General features: G+C 36.9%; 1 protein-coding gene across 5 annotated transcripts in view; it reads right to left on the reverse strand.

Moving 5' to 3' along the window:
* Positions 1-18,426, reverse strand: part of COL19A1 (collagen type XIX alpha 1 chain) — a 190,602-nt gene that overhangs the window by 147,130 nt on the left and 25,046 nt on the right. For all 5 annotated transcript variants that reach the window (XM_032683529.1, XM_032683530.1, XM_032683526.1 and 2 more), the window contains exons 5-9: positions 11,694-11,817; positions 11,039-11,314; positions 9,215-9,295; positions 6,569-6,694; positions 6,043-6,105 (exon numbers count right to left, since the gene is read on the reverse strand). In XM_032683529.1, the coding sequence (XP_032539420.1) occupies positions 6,043-6,105; positions 6,569-6,694; positions 9,215-9,295; positions 11,039-11,314; positions 11,694-11,817 (670 nt within the window). The remainder of the gene's footprint in view (positions 1-6,042; positions 6,106-6,568; positions 6,695-9,214; positions 9,296-11,038; positions 11,315-11,693; positions 11,818-18,426) is intronic.

Here is an 18,426-nt window from a genome sequence, read left to right on the forward strand (position 1 = left end):
ATACTTAAACCACAGTACATTTTTTCATACTGTGATCTATTGCAAGCAATAGGATGGTTATTATCTTTTTGACGATGTTTGTTTTGGTAAACACATAAACACACAGTGTGGAAATTCAGCATGCTGAAATTAAAAAGAAAAAAAAATGCTTCTGTCTGTCAACTTTCCATAAAGCTAGGCCAATCTAAATTCTAAAAAAGAGTTTGCAGACAGCAAACATGCTTCTTTTCAAAGTCACCAATCAGCCTTCTATCTGAAGTGGAAACAATTTTGCACATCTGAGATTGCCTGCAATATTACACTTTGAAAACCTAAAGCCCAATGTGATAGAAAGAATGACAAAGTGATAGCTAGTTAACAAATTACAGTCCTTTCTCATATAAAACCAAAAACCACTCTTTTAAGAATATATTTTATTTAAACATGTTATTTTGTCTCATGTCTATTTACGATATATTTACATTGTAATATGCTGTAGGATTAACTTGCCATAGTAATATTTAATCTAGAAAACACAGTCTACAAGGAATTTTGGAGGAGGAAAATGTTCTCAGCACAATTCTGTACTAACCAGGTACAGATGATGATTTTAATAAGAAGGTAAAAGTAAATGCACTTAGTAAAGAGAGTAACATTAACATGGTCTAGAGCACACACCGCTAGAGCATTGCATTACAACATTGCTCTTGTCTACAACGGGAACATACTAGTTCAGATAAAATGAGTAACATACATCAGTTATCAAAACACTTGACCTTAATCAGGTTTGGTTTGATGAGATTTGATTAAGTAAACCAGCTTTCCCAGTTGTCACCATAGTTATGTGAGCCATAATGTTGTGGTTTAACCTCGGCCAGCAACTCAGCCCCACGCAGCCACTTGCTCATTTCCACCCCTCAGTGCAATGGGGGAAAGAATCAGAAGAGTGAAAATGAGGAAATTTGTGGGTTGAGATAAAGACAGTTGAACAGGTAAAGTAAAAGCCACACACACAAGCAAAGCAAAGCAAGAAAATCATTCACCATGGGCAGGGAGGTGTTCAGCCATCTCTACGACAACAGGGCTCCATCATGCATAATGGTGACTTGGGAAGACAAATACCATCACTCCAAACATCCAACACTCCTTCTTTTCCCAGCTTTATATGCTGAGCATGACACCATATGGTCTGGGGTATCCCTTTGGTCAGTTGGGGTCAGCTGTCCCAGCTGTATTCCCTCCCAACTCCTTGTGCACCCTCAGCCTCCTCGCTGGTGGGTTGGGGTGAGGAGCAGAGAAGAACTTGATGCTGTGCAAGCACTGACCAGCAGTAATAAAAACATCCCTGTGTTATCAATTCTATTTCTAGCAAAAACCCAAAACACAGCCCCATACTAGCTACTATGAAGAAAATCAACTCTGCCCCAGCCAAAACCAGTACACAACATAATCAGAAATGTCCAGGTAAAAAAACTCTAATATTATCAAGCAAGAACAAATAAATTCACATTCAGAGAATATGCCAAGAGAAAGAAAACTCATCCAAAAGGCAGCATCATGCCAGGGTTCCTCCGGTACTGTGGGACCAGCAAGGAGTATAAAGACAAGGAAGTACCATCCCCATTACTTCCAGCAAGAGCCCCCAGATGTGTACTGACCCGTTAATGCAGGGGCTCAGCCTTGCCATAACCTGAGCTGGGTATTGCTGGTTAAACCCCTGTGCCAGGGCCAGAGACTGCTGCCTCTCCTGCTCCACCTTCAGCTCTGGAGTGGCCCCACTGAAGAAGCATGACATTTCCCCAATAGTCTGAGCACCTTGGAGAGGTGCCACCATTTCTACTCCTCCCTCCGGAAGACTTAAACTGCAATCCTCAGGACTCAGATGAATACTGGAATAGCATATATAATAACATGGAAACAAAGTATACATTTCAGATTTTTTTATAAGAAAAAAATTAAGCTGCATTAATAATGGTACTTTTCCTTATACTTTGATAACTTGGACTGTTAGATGGTAAAATATAAGTAGGACTATCCACAACTTCTTACTTTATAAAGCGTGAAACATTTTCATCTGCTCACTCTAACAATTTTAGTCTACCAGGTACACTTGTAGCTCCTGACTTTGTCATCACTGACAGCCAGCCATATTTTGCCTCATTTTTTTCTTTTTCATGCATTTTAGCTTTTAAGTCCCTATCAGGGACCTCTGCAACAAAAACTGGACCAGAAAGGAACCATGCTCAACCTAATACAACAGATATGCATAATCAGGTGGATTGGGTTTTAAGAGGAATGTCAGAGGAGCAGGAAAGGAGTTCTCCAGGAGTTCTTTTTGCTTATTGTTCTATTACAAATATTTTACTAGTGCAATAATATATTGCATAAACTTACCTCTACCAATCCTACAATAGCCTTTTAAATGTCTTTTTCCTTGAGTAAAATTTAAATTAGTGAAGTTGAAGAGCAGTAAACTTCTCTGTTGTATGCATCAACAGCCATTTTAATATTTGAAACCTCTCTGCCTCTGGCTTTTTGTTCCCTACTGTACTTACAGTATTAACCAATGACCTATTAACAGAGCTTGGAATGGCTTAATGTTATATCAAAATATTTCATTCTGTTCAGATTTCAGTTTAAAATCTTTCATGAGTACTAAGTTTGCTTAAAAGAAATAAAAACAGAAAATGCAGTTACTTTTTCAGCCTCTTTGAGAGAGAGAAATCAGTTTATATATTCAATATATATGCAATCATTTCAAATTACAGTGATCCATATTCTGTCTTTCTGAGGAATTTCTACATATTGAGGACAAAACAGAACCTTCATATCTTTATCAAAATACATTTGTTAACAACTAATATATTTGTAAGAGCCTGAGTAGCTATATACCATGCTGAAGTAGTAGAAATTGCTTCTAAAACAGAAAACATGGTAAATTTCTCACTCATCCCAGCAGAAGAGGAAACTCAGTTCCACAGCTCAGATATTAAAATGCGTTAAATCATAGGAGACTTCCACCTGATTTGTGTCCACTTGCAACTTGTGAAATCCACTGTGCTAAGAAGCAAGCTGCCATGAGAATAACAGGATATTATTCAAGGATAGCCTGAATTGTACTCTTGACTGCTGTTGCCTCTCAGCTTTCATCCCATGAGAAAAAGCTGTCAAGCAGTCCAAACTTGTGTTTCAAGGTCAAAGATCAGCAAAGTCAGTCCAGATGACTTTTTTGGTTTTAATTATTCAGAAATTAAAGAACAGGAGGTGGTCCTTTGCTGCAGAAGCTGATCTCCAAGCTAATAAAATCCTACAAAGCAAACCGACTACTTTACTCCTGAAGCACTGGAGATAATATTTTTGAGTGAAGAACTGTCCTCATGAAGCCATAATGTAAGGCCAGGTTCAGAGGCACTAAGATGAGCCAAGAGTACAGGAAGAAAGTGGAAACAGGCTAATAATTATATTTAAAATGCCTGAAAAAGGATTATCGGGTATCATACTTTGTACCTGGTAATAGCTTAGATATTCCTGAACAGTCTGACCGTAGGGAAAAGCTGTGTTAGACTGAAGAGAAAGGCAATTTTGAGGGGTTTGAATATAGCCTAACACTAACTTGTATATGTAGAGACTTTCTTGCCAATCTCATAGCAACAAAAAAGGACACATAAATTCAGTCATGCAATTAATTACAGTGGATAAAAATTTGGAATGAGATAAAGTAAAATAAAGGGATAGGGATTATTGTGCTGAAAAAGATAATATCAATAGATACAGAAATTTTCTAGAAAATAAGGTAAAAAATTATATTTTCACTGGGATGCTGCCACTGCAAGGACATATAAATATATGCAAATATAAATTTACATATATAGTTAGTTGGATGCCTATAGTAATATGATTTGGAAGTAAAAGAAAATAAAATAAGAAGCTGAACACAAAGAAAGGGGGAAACCTAGGTTTAAGAACCACACAAAACCTACAGAAATACCAATTTTTGTGACTGGGCAAAATCACCAAGAAGTTGCCTATTTAATGTATAACATATTACAAAACATCCAACCAGAGTTTGTTAGTTTCCTTTGCATAATCTGAAAATAAATTATGTATTCTGCATGTCTGGAATGTTCTGGAGTCTGCCTCTCCAGGTCTAATTATTGATGTAACATGGCCATCATTGAGAGTGAACGTTACTGAAAACTGCAGAAATGCAGAGAGGAATAAAAATGGTACTAAAACCTCAGAGAAAATTGCAGTCAGCTCCATCATGGTCGGCACTACTCAACAAAGGATTTGTTTGCTCCCAGAGGTCAACAGTGAGCCAATTTTATTGATCACAGCAGTAATCAGATCACAGCCCTCCATCCACACCCCACATCCTTCCCCTCTTAACACAAAACACCCCACTGCAAAGCTCCCACTGCAAAGTTAGGAACTAACAAGTACTGGTTAATTATAAGGAAGGTTCAAATTAAGCAGTTTTCTACCTGTTTGCTCTACTATTCCAGACTTTAACCTGCTGGTTCATTCAATTTTTTGAAATGACATTGATAAATGTCAATATACCACTTTTAGGCCAAACTGCTCAATGTCCAGGGTTCATTGACTCTTGGGTGGTTTTTGAATCCACACAATGAGGATTTCTTTGTAAAATGAATGGGAGAACAGAACCAGGTGATCACAGGCACATACATGCTTTATTTAGAGGTACTATGCTTACCATGATAAATACTGCTAATTGACTGGGAGATTAAATGGTAAAGAAATCAGACTTGAGAAATCTCCTTTCCCACCTTAGTAGCAATAATAGCCTAAATGCATCAGGTCAGGAAGAGAAGAGCAGTTTTCCAAATAAATGCTAGGAAACTCCCTACATTGGTAACATAGGCTAACACTAAAACTTGACAATTGTTCCATATACTCAGTAAGTGTATAGGATCAGCAAAAATTTGTGATTAATTCTGAACACTGACAGCCATCCTTCTAGGCTCACCTGGACTATGGAAACTAACATAACTTTTTTTTTCCACCTAAAGATACAGCTTGTATCAAAAGTGAAATATGCACTGGAGGGGAGCAATATACTGTCAAGGAATTTACTTAATTTCAACCGACTGTGTAGATAAGCCCTCCCAGAACTGAACCCTTTTCAGCCAAGTACTGCAGTCCAAGGAACAGTGCTACCTGTCTTAACAAACAGTTTCAGATCACATATTTAACAGTGTGCTGTGAGGTAGGATGCTGGGTTAGGACGCTTCCATCCTAACCTGTGGATTCTAAGTATCTTCCTCTCACACTGCATTCCCTGAACTCATTTCCTATCCCCCTTTCTTTCTGGGCGATTTGCAATAGTTTATTCAAGCTGCCCCCTCTATTAGCACAAGGAAAACACATTCCTAGACATGTCCTAATTCAGCATCCTCAAAAAAAATTTAGGGAATGGAGTGTGAAGGGAAAATATCTGATATGCTGACTTTTATTATTAGGAAATCCCCAAGCTACACAAACAAGAATGTCACGGTAAGCATTAGAGAAAAATTCAGAACAGGCCCAAAGGAAGGAGCACTGACTGGCCTCTCCTAGGGACTCGCCAATGTCAGGTCCCTCTCTCTTCACAATTAACAAAGTTTCAGGTATGACTGTTGTCAAAGAATACAGTGACAGCATATTGGTGAATTCATACCCTCCTACTGATGATTGCAAGGATGAATCCACCACACAGGATTCTGTCCATCAGCAGAGACGTACACACATGGATGGAAAAATCCTTGTCAGACTACATACATGACTTCTTTTATTTTTTGATAAGGGGAACAGGCAATATGGAATGCTAGCAGGGTTGAGTAGGCATGTGCTTCCCAGACCGGTAAACTGTGTTCCATAGAGTTGATGAGGTGACCCCAAAGTGAGACAGCTGTAAGCTGCCTGGCAGGAAGCCCACATGCAGAACCAAGCACTGTGCACAGGGAAATTCCTTTTAAGGATTAACAAGATACATATAGTACTATTTAAGAAAGATAATCCAAAGACAAAGATTTGAAAGAAAGAATTCAATTGATATTTTACCTTTTCTCCTTTTTCTCCTTTCTGGCCTGGCAAACCAGATACTCCTGGCAATCCTGCTTCTCCCTTATTTTTAAAGAAATAAGAAAGGCAATAAAGCAGATCTAAAATATATTTGGTTCAGTTTCCTGCCTTTGTCACAAAAGCCTAATAAAAGCAAATGACTCAATAAATACAGTGCAACACCCAGGAGAAGGAATAAAAGAAAACAAACATTATGTAAAATATAATTTATTCTCAAATCAAAACATTTACACTAAATATAATGCCTAAATATAATTCTCATTTTTACCATGGTACTTTTTGGGTGTATATTCAAACAGCCAAACCATATAGACATCTCTAACTTTAAATTAACTAAATCTAAAATTTACTGCTTTTTAACTGGGAAATATAACATAAGTACATTACAATACTACAAACCTGTAAGATTTTGTCATAACTAAAAAACAAAAAAAGGCCACTATTCTTTATACCTAGCAGGATTAAACAGCATCATGCACTAAAAAGCAATAGGAAAACTTCGTACTTTGTTTGGAAAGCAGTGGCATCTCTCTCTAGATTCTTGCTGCATTCCTGGAAGGGTGTATATTTTGCTGGCATGAGCAGTTGCTGGTGACAATGTTGTAGCAAATAACCTTTCCTCACGTGGGCACTAAAATAAAAAGATTTTCTGGTTTTTGGTCCACTTTAGTTAATACATAAATAGGATCAAAACACTACTTTTATTAAAACCTCCTGTTTTAATACTCCTGTACACACCGTATTATGAAAAGGCACAACAATTGCCAAATAGAGAAAAGAGCTGTAATAAAATGAATTCTAGATATTCTGATCCTTCTGTTCTGAAGTCAGTGCCAGTTAAAACCGATAAGACTGTCCCAATTTCTTCCAAAAGAGCCCAGAGAGAGCAATAAAATGTCCCAAAATGAGAAGTAGTGAAACAGAAAACGCCCAAAGGGGAAAAAAAAGACAGTACTTCTCAGTCTCATCCTGTCCTTCCCCCCAGCCCAAAATGCAAAATGTAAGAGTGAGTGCAAAGGAAAATTCCATAATTTTTTTTAAATGAAATACTTCAGGCATACATAGTTTGGAAAGAAACCATAAAAGTCCTGAAGCCAATATTCACCTGTCGTTAACTCCTGAGAACTGAGCCAACCTCAAGATATACTACAGGACAAGCCAACAGAACCTGATAAATTTCAGAAGCTGTCATTAAGATGTAATGAGGTTTCCTTCAAGCCTTCTGTCAAAGAAATTCCCACAGGATTTACTACTTAGAAATTTGTATCTAAGTATAAATTCCTTCCCTTCCATTACTGAAAATGTAGCCCTTATAACTGGTAAGGAAGTCATGAAACAATAAATCAGAAATCGTAATGCTGGTTTCAATATGGAAATCATTAACAAGTAGGCCACCATCTTAAACATAAGACACACAAATGAAACTGATGGTGTTTTTAGCTATATAGCTGAATCAATGTTTAAGATGTTATTAATAAAGCCTATTGTTGAGCTTTTTGTGTTCATATGATTAGGGTTTGTTTTGTTCATGCTTTTTTGCTACTGTTTCATAACTGATAAATAAATTGTATTTCCATGCACAAATCTACAGAAACTTCATTCATTTCACTTTTCCATGAGCTTATATATTCAAGAGAAAGCCTTCACTATTACCAGGAACATATTTAGAAATATATTTGAACAACAAATTACTATTTAAAATTAAAATTTCCCCCGGAAATTAGATCCAGTCTCTTCCGTGCTTCTGAGCATCCATCAGTGGTCAGTTCCCACAGTGTTCTGCTCCTCTGTTCTTGAGCAGCTTTCTCTCTCCTTTCCAGGTATGCTTTTCTCCTATCTCTTTTTTTGAATGGAATCAATCAGTCCTTCTGTATCATCTGGGAGATTTTTGCTGACTAGAGGCTCACTGGTGATGGTATTCCCCGCTGTCTCAGATGAGCCTGATCTTACCAACTACTTACAATTAGTACAACCAATATTTTAACATTTTTCCTTTCTGAGTTTTTTTTTGTGTTTTTTTTTCTTTTTCTTTTTCAAATAGGCTAGATTGCAGGTGTAACTGTTTTGCTCAACATCAAGCATTTCTATAATTGTAGTGTCTTCCAGTTTACACCGATTTTGTCTATCAAAACAAGAGGGAAAAGTGAACCATTTAAAATAAATTAGTACTTTCCCTTAAACGACATATACATCTCAGCACGTGCGTTACAAAGAAGAAAGTATTTCTTAAAATTATCAAGGTTGGAAGAGACCTCTAAGACCATGAAGTCCAACCATCAATCTAGCACTATAACTTGCCAGTTATGAAACACCCAGTCCTCCATCTTAGTGTATTGAAATAAGGAAAATGCCCAACGCCTTCCTATTTTCCTCCTACTGTCATGCAGACTCCTCCATGGGCTTCGTTTATATCATCTGTGTAAAGGTCAAATGCACACAAGTACCCCCAAATACCAAGCAGTGGAAGGATTTAGGAAAATTTATTTCCAAAGGTGAGAACACAACAAATCTGCAACAGGCTTAAGAAAGACACACCCCCCATTCTTCTCAGGGCTTTTATCATCCTTGCCCCCCCTTCCCCCCACTCCTGCCCACTGCAGGGCCTTCAGACACATCTGCAAGAACTTCCCTTATGCCCGGGAGTCAGCTCCTCTGGAATGCAGGAGGAGAAAACATCGAAAACTGTCTCTGGGAAACATGCCTTTTTCCAGACAGGAAAGCTTCCTTAGGAGAAAAACCATAATCTCCTTGCAGTAACATCTTCCAAGAAGGGTCTTCTACACTTTCATCCGTAATGCTTCACAAGATGCAACCTTACTGAAACGGCCTCTGTTGTTTCAAACCATCCTCAAGTCACCTCAGTGATTTGTTTCCTACTCTCTGAGGCTTCCTCAGTTACTAATTAGATATTAAATCAATGTTAAGAAATGAATTTTAAAAGCACTAGCAGCCCCTAGTGCCTTTTACTGATGTCCCACTGTGCCATTTACTTAAGCAGCAAGAAACTATGTACCATGGCTCTAGATATGGGATTCATTTTTAGAAGGTAATTAAACGAACACCTCTATTGAAAGTTATTTACAACTTTTTAGCAAGAAACAACAAAGCAATTTCTTTTGTATTAACATTTTAATTTTAACAGACAACTTACCAAGTCTGCAGATATTTCACAACATGTATCTTCTGTTGCAAGTTTTGGATTACAATAAACTGCTATGTGGTGAAGTTCAATCTATTAAAAAATACAAAAGAAATTAATATGAGATGTAAAAAATTCTGTGTTACAGTATGCTTTTTCTTATCTTGGCGTAATAAACTTTCTCTTTGAAACACTGTATATTTCTGAAATGCTAGAAAAAGACAAATCCAAAACAATTACACAGCTCCTCATTCAAGGAGCAAATTATGCAGTCTATTACCTTGATGTAAATCACATTTTAGATTTTATTTATTTTCATGTAAGTTGCATTCGTCTGTATTGGTCTTGCTATGTTACACAGGCATTTTACCCCTCCAGGCATTTTGCCCCTCTAGACATCCTCTGTAAACATTCTTTTCAGGAACGTAATTTTCCTCTGCAGGGAACTGGAGTAAAGGTTTGATAAGCTCTCTATTGCACACATCATTTTCTGCTTTGGACAGACCTTTGCCTGGACATTGCCACTAAATCACCCGAAGAGCAAAAGATCACAAATTCTGTACATAAAGCTTTACTTCAGAGATTTGGGGTGGATTGGTGAGATGAAAAGCATCTAAATTTAACTAGCTAATCTTGTCTTCATATGCCTCTTTCTGCTTTGGTTTTATATCCTCTTCATTTCCCTCTTGCACTTGGTATTGAAAAGAGTGACTGTTGATATAGGATCCACTCTGCTGCCTTCATCAGCTTTAAGCCCATAATGTTTTCCTGCAAATGTGTAAATACCAATAGACAGCTTCCACTCAGAATTATCCAGCTTGTCCATGCAACCAAAAAAAAGATCTGCTCTTTCTTCATGCTATTTGGAAATGAGGAGATTGTACACACATTTCAAACAACGTTGAACTCAAGCCTTAGAAAATAAAACTAAACATGAGCTTGGCCCCATGAAATACAAGTTCCAAGTTCAGGCCAAATTGCTTAGAGCCTCACAAGAATGACTCCTCCCGCAATGTTAGTTTGCAGTTACAATGTGCTATTTTCATCTGGAACCCTACAGTGTACATAGTATAGCTGAAGTTTTCAGATGGTCACTATAAACTCTAAGGCAGATGCTTTAAACCTGGTAGCTGGATGTCAGCGTACTTAAACTGACATTTCCTGAAGATTACAAATTATTTGCTGTTAGCTCTCTGCATGAGGAAACAGAAGAGAGCACCTCTGGGACAGAATACAGCCCAGAATATTATGGGGTTGCCTTGGGTAATTCTTGCACCTAAGGCTGCAGGAAACACACCTCCAGCCACCTCGTAATCCCTCTCATTCGGATATGGGAGTGACAACCATGAACAACGTGCCCCTATTTCTACATAGGTGAATTAACCCGAAACACCTTGATACCGAGGTAATCCTTAATTATTTTGTGCCTCCCCTCTGTCAAAGAAACAGCATGTAACGGATGACTGATACAAACTTATAAATTAATCTCACAAAAATGAAAGAAAAAGATTACCACTGCAAGTTATCGTTAAACATAGTAAAAATATGTCCATGTACCTAGGGGGCTCATTCTGCAAAGTAAATACAGAAAAACAGACTCCTTAAACCAGGACTGAGTTTTATGTAGTTACTAAGGCGACAGGTTTGCCTAAGCAGATGCTACAGCACTGAATACTATTTTGAGGAAAAGACTTGAGGACTTCAAATTAAAAATACACATTCAAAAGTAATGACTGGTTTTGAACCTTTTATCTACACGATTCTTTACAACTGTGCTAGTAAAAGCATGGTTAAAACATGATTTCAAGTTATCTCTTTTCTTTTCATACTACTCACATCTACAGGCTTATCATCTGCAGCACGAGAAGCAATCAGTGTCCTTCCCTGCAAGTCAATGGTGAATTTTTCATCAGTCTGCTTTCTCTCAATTAAATTACAATCCAAATAGAGCGAAATGATCCCTGACTGCACACTAATACCAAGCTTATGCCACTGCCGATCAAACAATGGATAAATTTCTCGACTCTTAAAAGTGTAGTGCAGTATATTTCCCTGAGCGGATTTGGTCATATACTCCACCACCTTTTTTGTACCATCCAGAAGGACAGAGATCTGAAAGTAAAATAAAATAAAAGAAGTGGTGATTAAAAATTTATAAGAAACAAGCACATACATAAACTATATATAATAAAAATACTTCAACTATATAGACTGGGCAAGAATTATGAAGCATTTTTCTATGTAACTTGGTGAGTACTTATCAGCTATAAATCATAACATGCATTTTATCCTACTTTTCAGTCTTAACTGAACAGATTTTGCTAAATTTCTGTCATTCCTAGAAGAAATCATCAATTACTTCAGAGCAATCTGTCTGTTCCTTATAAACTCAAGCTAAATCCAGTAGTGAAACATTCACTATTAAATGTGTCATATTATATGGGGGAAAAAAAAGAAATTTATGGAAAAAAAAATAAAAAATGACTCTAACCTCAGGTGTGTCATACTGATTTAAAACTTGCCATATGTACCAACGTTCTTTCTTGGTATTTCGCCGTACGCGGAATGCAGCAACTAGAGAGTATTCTTCAGGAAGCCCATTTGGAAATACTTGCCTGCAACAGGAGGGAGGAAAAAGATTTCTTGATATTCTTATACAAACAAGCACTGCTTAAAAAGAATGAATAGAAATAATACTTGGTGAAAACAAGAAGCCAAACACTTGCTCACACATATAAATTCATGGGCCTCAGCAATCAGAAGTGCTTCTCCTCAAAGTACAATTCAGTCTATTTATAAGAGTAAATGACTGAATATTTTTTTCATTAATTTTTGTTCTAACATCTGTGATTAATATAAATAGGAGTCTTAAAAGAACCGCTGCAAAATGAATGCCACACATAAACATATTTTAAAATACTGGCTTTCCCAATTTATTTCTTGGGATATTTGAACAAGTTTTGTAGAGGATTTGTGCAATAATCCTCATCCTTGGAGACTTTCAAAACACAGCTGGACAGGGCTCATAATAACCTGATCTAGCTTTCAAGTTGGTCCTGCTTTGAGCAGGGATTTGATCCAGTGACCTCCATGGGCAATGACTCGGACATCATGAGTATCAGAACAGCTGGACTTTAGCAAGCTCAAAAAAGAATAAGGAATGCATTTTAGACTGAATAACTTGCTGTTGTTTGATTTTGTTATTCCTTTCTTACCTAAGATACATCAATGTCTCTAAAAAAAATTGTCTGACCTATATCACAGAATGCATTGTAACACCACTTCTATAAACTATTTGAAAAGTTTGTATTTCTCAAAAAATGAAATTAGTGTTTACCTCAACTCTATAGACTTCGGTAACCATTAAACATACACTAATTCTGTACTAAATAAGTTAAGATGGTGCAATCAGCTTTTTTCATTTGAAGCTTCTGCATTTCAAATTATTTCTTTTCTAAGACAGAGGTGAGACAAATGAAAACGACAGATGCAAATTCTACACACTGGAGTAGCTTAAGCGTTCGCATTGTCATTTGCTGGAAACTTCAGGTTTGCCCAGCTAGCCATACTGCAAAAAGCATTCCCTGGAGCAGAGTTCAAGAAACCTGAGGACCCCATGCAGCAGAAAAATTTCTTCAAATTTGTTTCCCATGGTCACACAAAGTAAATGGCTTAGTTCTAAAAAACTGTAAGTGGGCATATAATTACACAGTAATGGGCTATAAAGCTTTATTAAAAACAAAACAAAACAATAACAAAGGCAGGGGGAAAGAAAGAGTACAGCATTACAGCCAACAAGACAATAACCCCACAACCCTCCTGAAAATTGTTGTACTTAACTTAGGATCTTAGGAAAAATGCCTCCTGAGCAGAGAAGCCTGCTCTAAATCCTGCTAAAGAGCTGCTTTATGGACTAACACCTATTTAAGTCCCTTATGTGGGAATCACACTTCTTTGGCTTATTTCCCACAGCTGATTCCTTTTTTATCCCAGGATCAAATTGGCTGCTCTCCCACATTGTTAGTAGACCCATATGATGTTGTACAGCTATAGATGTTTGAACGTCAAAAGGCAAGGCAAAAGTGAATGGCTTGGCAGGACTTAGATCTTTATTTTGTACTATGTATTTTAAATATAGCATAAAGAATATGTTCTATGATTTATAAAAAAATACCTTCAGTAATACATGAATGTGTCTCTGCAGAACAATAAACTATCTGGACGTAGGATCAGCCTATGATTTATTGCACCCCAGGCAAGCTAAGGTGATGGCATCTCAGGTTTACAGCTGTAAACTAGACAGGACATCTGACGGTAGGAGCACCTGATTAGCTTTGAAAAAATCAGTTAACTTTCCCAGCTAAGTTCCATATTGAGAGACTCAGGGGAGTTCACATTAATAGGCAAAGGACAGACAATTGTGGAAGAGAAATGATAAGAAGTCTTCAAATGAAAGGAGGGGAAGCCATGATTAGTATGATAAATCTAGAAAACAAAATTTGATATACAAGTGCTGTATACCAGAAACATAATAGAAACAGTATCTTTATTTTGAGAAGAGTTATCATTGTTACCTATAGGAACATTCCTTGGTGACCAAAAAGTCATTAAAGATGCTTTAAAATATACACTTAACATTCAACCCTTCCAGGCAGATGGTGAGCATGAAAAGGAACAAAATGATGGGATGAAATATTCAGAAAACTAGCACACTATCTACTACCATACACAATTTCCCCTATGCTCTTGCTCCCTGAATGGCTTAAAGTGAGTGAAATAGAATAAAAAAGCATGCATCAAGCATTGAAGTGACTTGGGTACAGATGATTAGTAAGATACTTTAGTGATATTTAAGTATTACTGCCATGGTATCTTCTACTCTGTAAAGCTAATTTAAAAGTTCCTCAAAGATAGGTAAAGTATGTCTGTGTTTTAAACAATAAGTATATAATGACATTTGATGGGAAAAAGAAATGAACAGGAACAGAAACATGAACATAAAACCTCATATTGCAACATGAGAAAAGCCAAGCCAAAAGTTTACAGAATACTGAATTTGAAATTCAGAAGACCTTTGGATGTTTAATATACTGTTTCACCTGATCATGTCTACCAACATTTAAAACTTCAGAAAACTAATGAGATGTTATGTACAGGATGAAAACAACAAATAAACAGCAGTAAGTGTTAATGAAAAATACAAAAGCAAGTTGGTCCACACATCTACAGCTGAACAAATACTCCATTGATAAGTATTTACCCTTTCCACATGGCACAGGGAAAGAACAACAGGAAAAGGAGAGAGAAAAAGAGTGAAGGAAACCTATACCAAGCTCATTTTGAAGTCTACAGATGCACAAACAGCACAAACAGAACATGAACTTCAGGTAGCACATCATGGTATCTACACCAAAAGAAGTAAGAGACGACAGGTCTTAAGCAAGTTCTAATGTTACAGAAATGTGGGTAGCAACTAGTAAGTGTGCAAATTCATCCATAAAGACAAGAAGAAAGAATTTACAAATTAACACAGAAAAGCAGATGCCCATGATATCCTGGGCATCTGATCCCTACAGTAGATGCCTTTTTGGACTTTTTTGGACAACAGTATCTGAACCAAATTACATAATCAGATCAGGGAGCAAAAACACAGCTCTGAGATTTTTGTGAAAAGGAAATACCCTTTTCAATGGTACAATAGTCAAGTTCTCTCATTCTTGTTAAATTTCCTTAGATTAGGACAATCCAAATCAGACTGCCTTCCCAGATGACTACTCAAACAGACCTTTAAGGTTATTAAAAATATTCTCTCTTCCTCTTCTGCACTCAAAACACTCATGACTACTGTGCTTTGTGTTGGCTTCAATGCTGTCCGAGCTTACTATGTGTGATTCAAGCACAGTCTATGGCTTAGGCACCTCCAGGGACATGGACAACGTTCAGGCACCTCTATACACATCTTGAAGTCACAATGAAACTTGAGTGGGAGTTACATGCCTGTCTGCTTAAGCCATGGTGCTTCTAGGCTTCCACAGAATTTATGCCCAGATGCTGGAGGAAATTAGTTGCCCAAAATTATTAATTTTAGGTGCCACTAGGGGATAGATGGTGCTTGAGAGTGAGCAATTTGAATAATTCTCAGACTGAGGAGTCCAAAGTCTGACTAAATTATACTTTAGGTGGAATTTAAACAGTTTGATTTTTTTCCCTCTGTCCATATTGTTACTAGTATATAAAAAAAAATTAAAGTGTATGAATGGAGCGCTGTGTTCTCAAAGCAAAGCACACCCTTGGTGGAAACTGCTGAAAACAATAGCAGGAATTAAAGCACAGAAACTGAATACAGAGGTTTGAATTTATACCACCCTGGCCAGCTGGGTTGAGGTGTACTGTAAATTACAGAGGCCGCAGCTGGCAAATTGAGGACACTACTAATAACCAGCAGGAAGATTCCCAGCAATACAAGGTTTTAGATTTTACAAAGATATGTTAGAAATCCATACATTCAGGTATTTCTTAATGTTTCACTGGTTGAAACACGAGGCAGATGGAGCCAGAATGGTAATAAATACACACTGATGTTCCTGCAACAACTGTGTGTCACTCTATCAAAGCATATGTATACACACAATTGCAAAGTCTTTTGCTGCGTTCTCCCCTTTTTTACTGGATTAAATGTAGCCATAATTTTTCCTAAAAACAGGTGTACATTACGAGGCTACTAGAAGAGCAGTGACAGGAATTTTGCATGAACTTTACCACTATATTTGTGCACACTTTCCACTGTTTATAATGATCAAGTATAGAATATTTTTTGGCAAAATATTTGATTATTCATTTGTTTCATCAAAAGTTCAGAAAATTTCTGAAATGCAGATACCAGATGGAACTGCTAGTGCTAACATACTAAAAGAAGTAATTATGAATGAATTAACTATGTATTCACTGTGCTATAAACAGTTTTAGTTCTATCTTTGTAAAGCAGCATTGAGTTACCCATATCAAATTTAGTAAGGCAATCCTTTATTTACCTTTTGTTTTTATTTTTAAAAAAAGCACTAATGGGAAAGCAGCATCTATTTTTAAATCTTATGAACTCTAATTGTTCCATATCGAATGAGAATACACTACAGTATATGATAAACTTCCGTATTTACAAGTATCAATGAAGCCTCCAACTTGCTGTATGTCTTCCAAGAAGAGAAAGATGAGCCAACTTACATTTCCTGAGAGTGAAATGAGAGATGTTTAGAGTTTATGGCAAGATACATCTTTTCCAGCTGACATATACCATTACCTGGTATATGTCACTTGTAACATGACAATGCTACAATAATTTGGTGACCAGAGCTCAAGGAGTTAGTTTAAACAACTTTCCTATGTTGGGTAATAATTTCTTTTACTACTACGTTGATAGAGGCATTGAAATGCTAACCTTTTTGTGCTTGCAAATGGATTTAAACTCAGATCTATCACAAATAAAAAAGTAAGGCTCAGGTGACCAAATAAAAAAATCTCCACATTATTCTCAATATTTCTACATTAAATTACTAGATTTTTGATTCTCAGTTTTTACCTAACTTGACTGGTACAACAGGAGAAGGGGAAATAACTAACTAGAACAATTTACCAATCTGTGGGCAGAAAGGGGTTTTTAAATTCTTTTCAAATAAAAGTTAAGAGCAGCTGTCTGTTCTGTCAGGATAAGAAATAATTTCCTTCCCATCCATCTTCCTCAAATCACGTTAAGATGCATTATACAGTTTCATGTTACATTAGGCCTCAAGTTGTTTTCATACGACACATTATATGATGCAACTCAAGGGAAACTATTCAGACAGCTTAAGAGTTATTAATTACTTAGGGAGAGCTCAACCCACTCATGAAATGTACTGCTGAAAGCAAAGCTGCAGATTATTTTAACATTGAGAAGAGGGATTTACCTAATATTTCATACACTTCGGCATGCCTCTGCTTTCATTTACTGAACAAGTATAGATTAGCTGAAACTTACAATACACAGGTTGTTCGTGAATTTTTGCGGGGTGAAAGTCAATGTTATTGCTATCAAAATTTTAAAGGGCATTTGGAAAACGATTGGTTTGAAAGAGGAGTAGAAATACCAAAACTGTTATGCCGTGCAGAGTACCTTTACCCCAAGGTTTCCAGCAGTATTCTGTTTCCTTATTTACAGGTATTAATGGTGAACTCCTGGTCCTAATGAAGTCAAAGGCCAGTCTTTCATTGCTGTTAAAGATGTCAGACTAACAAAACTGTCTGCTTTTCAAGTTTAGCCAATTTCTGTACATTTTAACTTTTCTGGAGGAAAAAAAAAATCAGTTAATCAACATTAAGAATTTTGGAGTCTTATCTTGTGGAAGGCAGCTTTCAGTGCTTTTAATAAAGATACACACTTGCCTTGCTCAGTTTGGATATTTGTTTTATGAACCAAACAGGTCTCAGAACAATCAGTGAACTTTACTACCTGGAAAATAAAAACAGCCCCAGCAAAGACCAAAGGCTCCCAAAACCACAAATGTGTGATTTCAGCACACAGTCGCTCACTCTTCATCTCTCTCTTTTAATAATGAATGTATTTTAAAACATAAAATATGTCAAAATGGGTTCAGAAATTAGCAAGTGTACCACATTAGAAAGTACTGTATTCAAACAGCATGTTTCCCCTTCCAAAACACCATAGTATGAATGTTGCATAGTAAATTAATCATCTTTCCACACAGAGGCCCATGGGGTGGCAAAGAATGACAGGCACACCACCAGAGAACATTTTGAAGGAAGACTAGTCAGGGACAAGGAGAGTCAGAGACTTACTACTTCAGCAAGCTAAAACTTTACTCAGAGTAATCTCATACTCCAAATGATCTTTTTCCATACCTGCACTGGTATAGATTTATGAAAACATAATGAAACAGAGTGTATGCATACAACAGATATAGTAGAGTAAGCTGCCTTTTTATGTACAAAGCTAGTTAAGGAAATGTATAAGGTACTAGAAAGATTTGGGTGGTCTCTGCAATGTACAGGCATTGAGATGTTCCTTCAGACACTTTTGAGCTCAACATCTAATGCCTGGTTACCTGTCATTCAGAAAGACTGAAGTCAATCTGAGTGATTCACTCAGGCCCTATGCTGAACACAAATCTTGCAATAAGGCTGTTTCTTTTCCTCAGGAGGTGACCAGGGAACAAACAAGTTGAGAGACA

This window comes from Chiroxiphia lanceolata, chromosome 3 (assembly GCF_009829145.1).
Source record: "Chiroxiphia lanceolata isolate bChiLan1 chromosome 3, bChiLan1.pri, whole genome shotgun sequence".
Classification (NCBI taxonomy): Eukaryota; Metazoa; Chordata; class Aves; order Passeriformes; family Pipridae; genus Chiroxiphia; species Chiroxiphia lanceolata.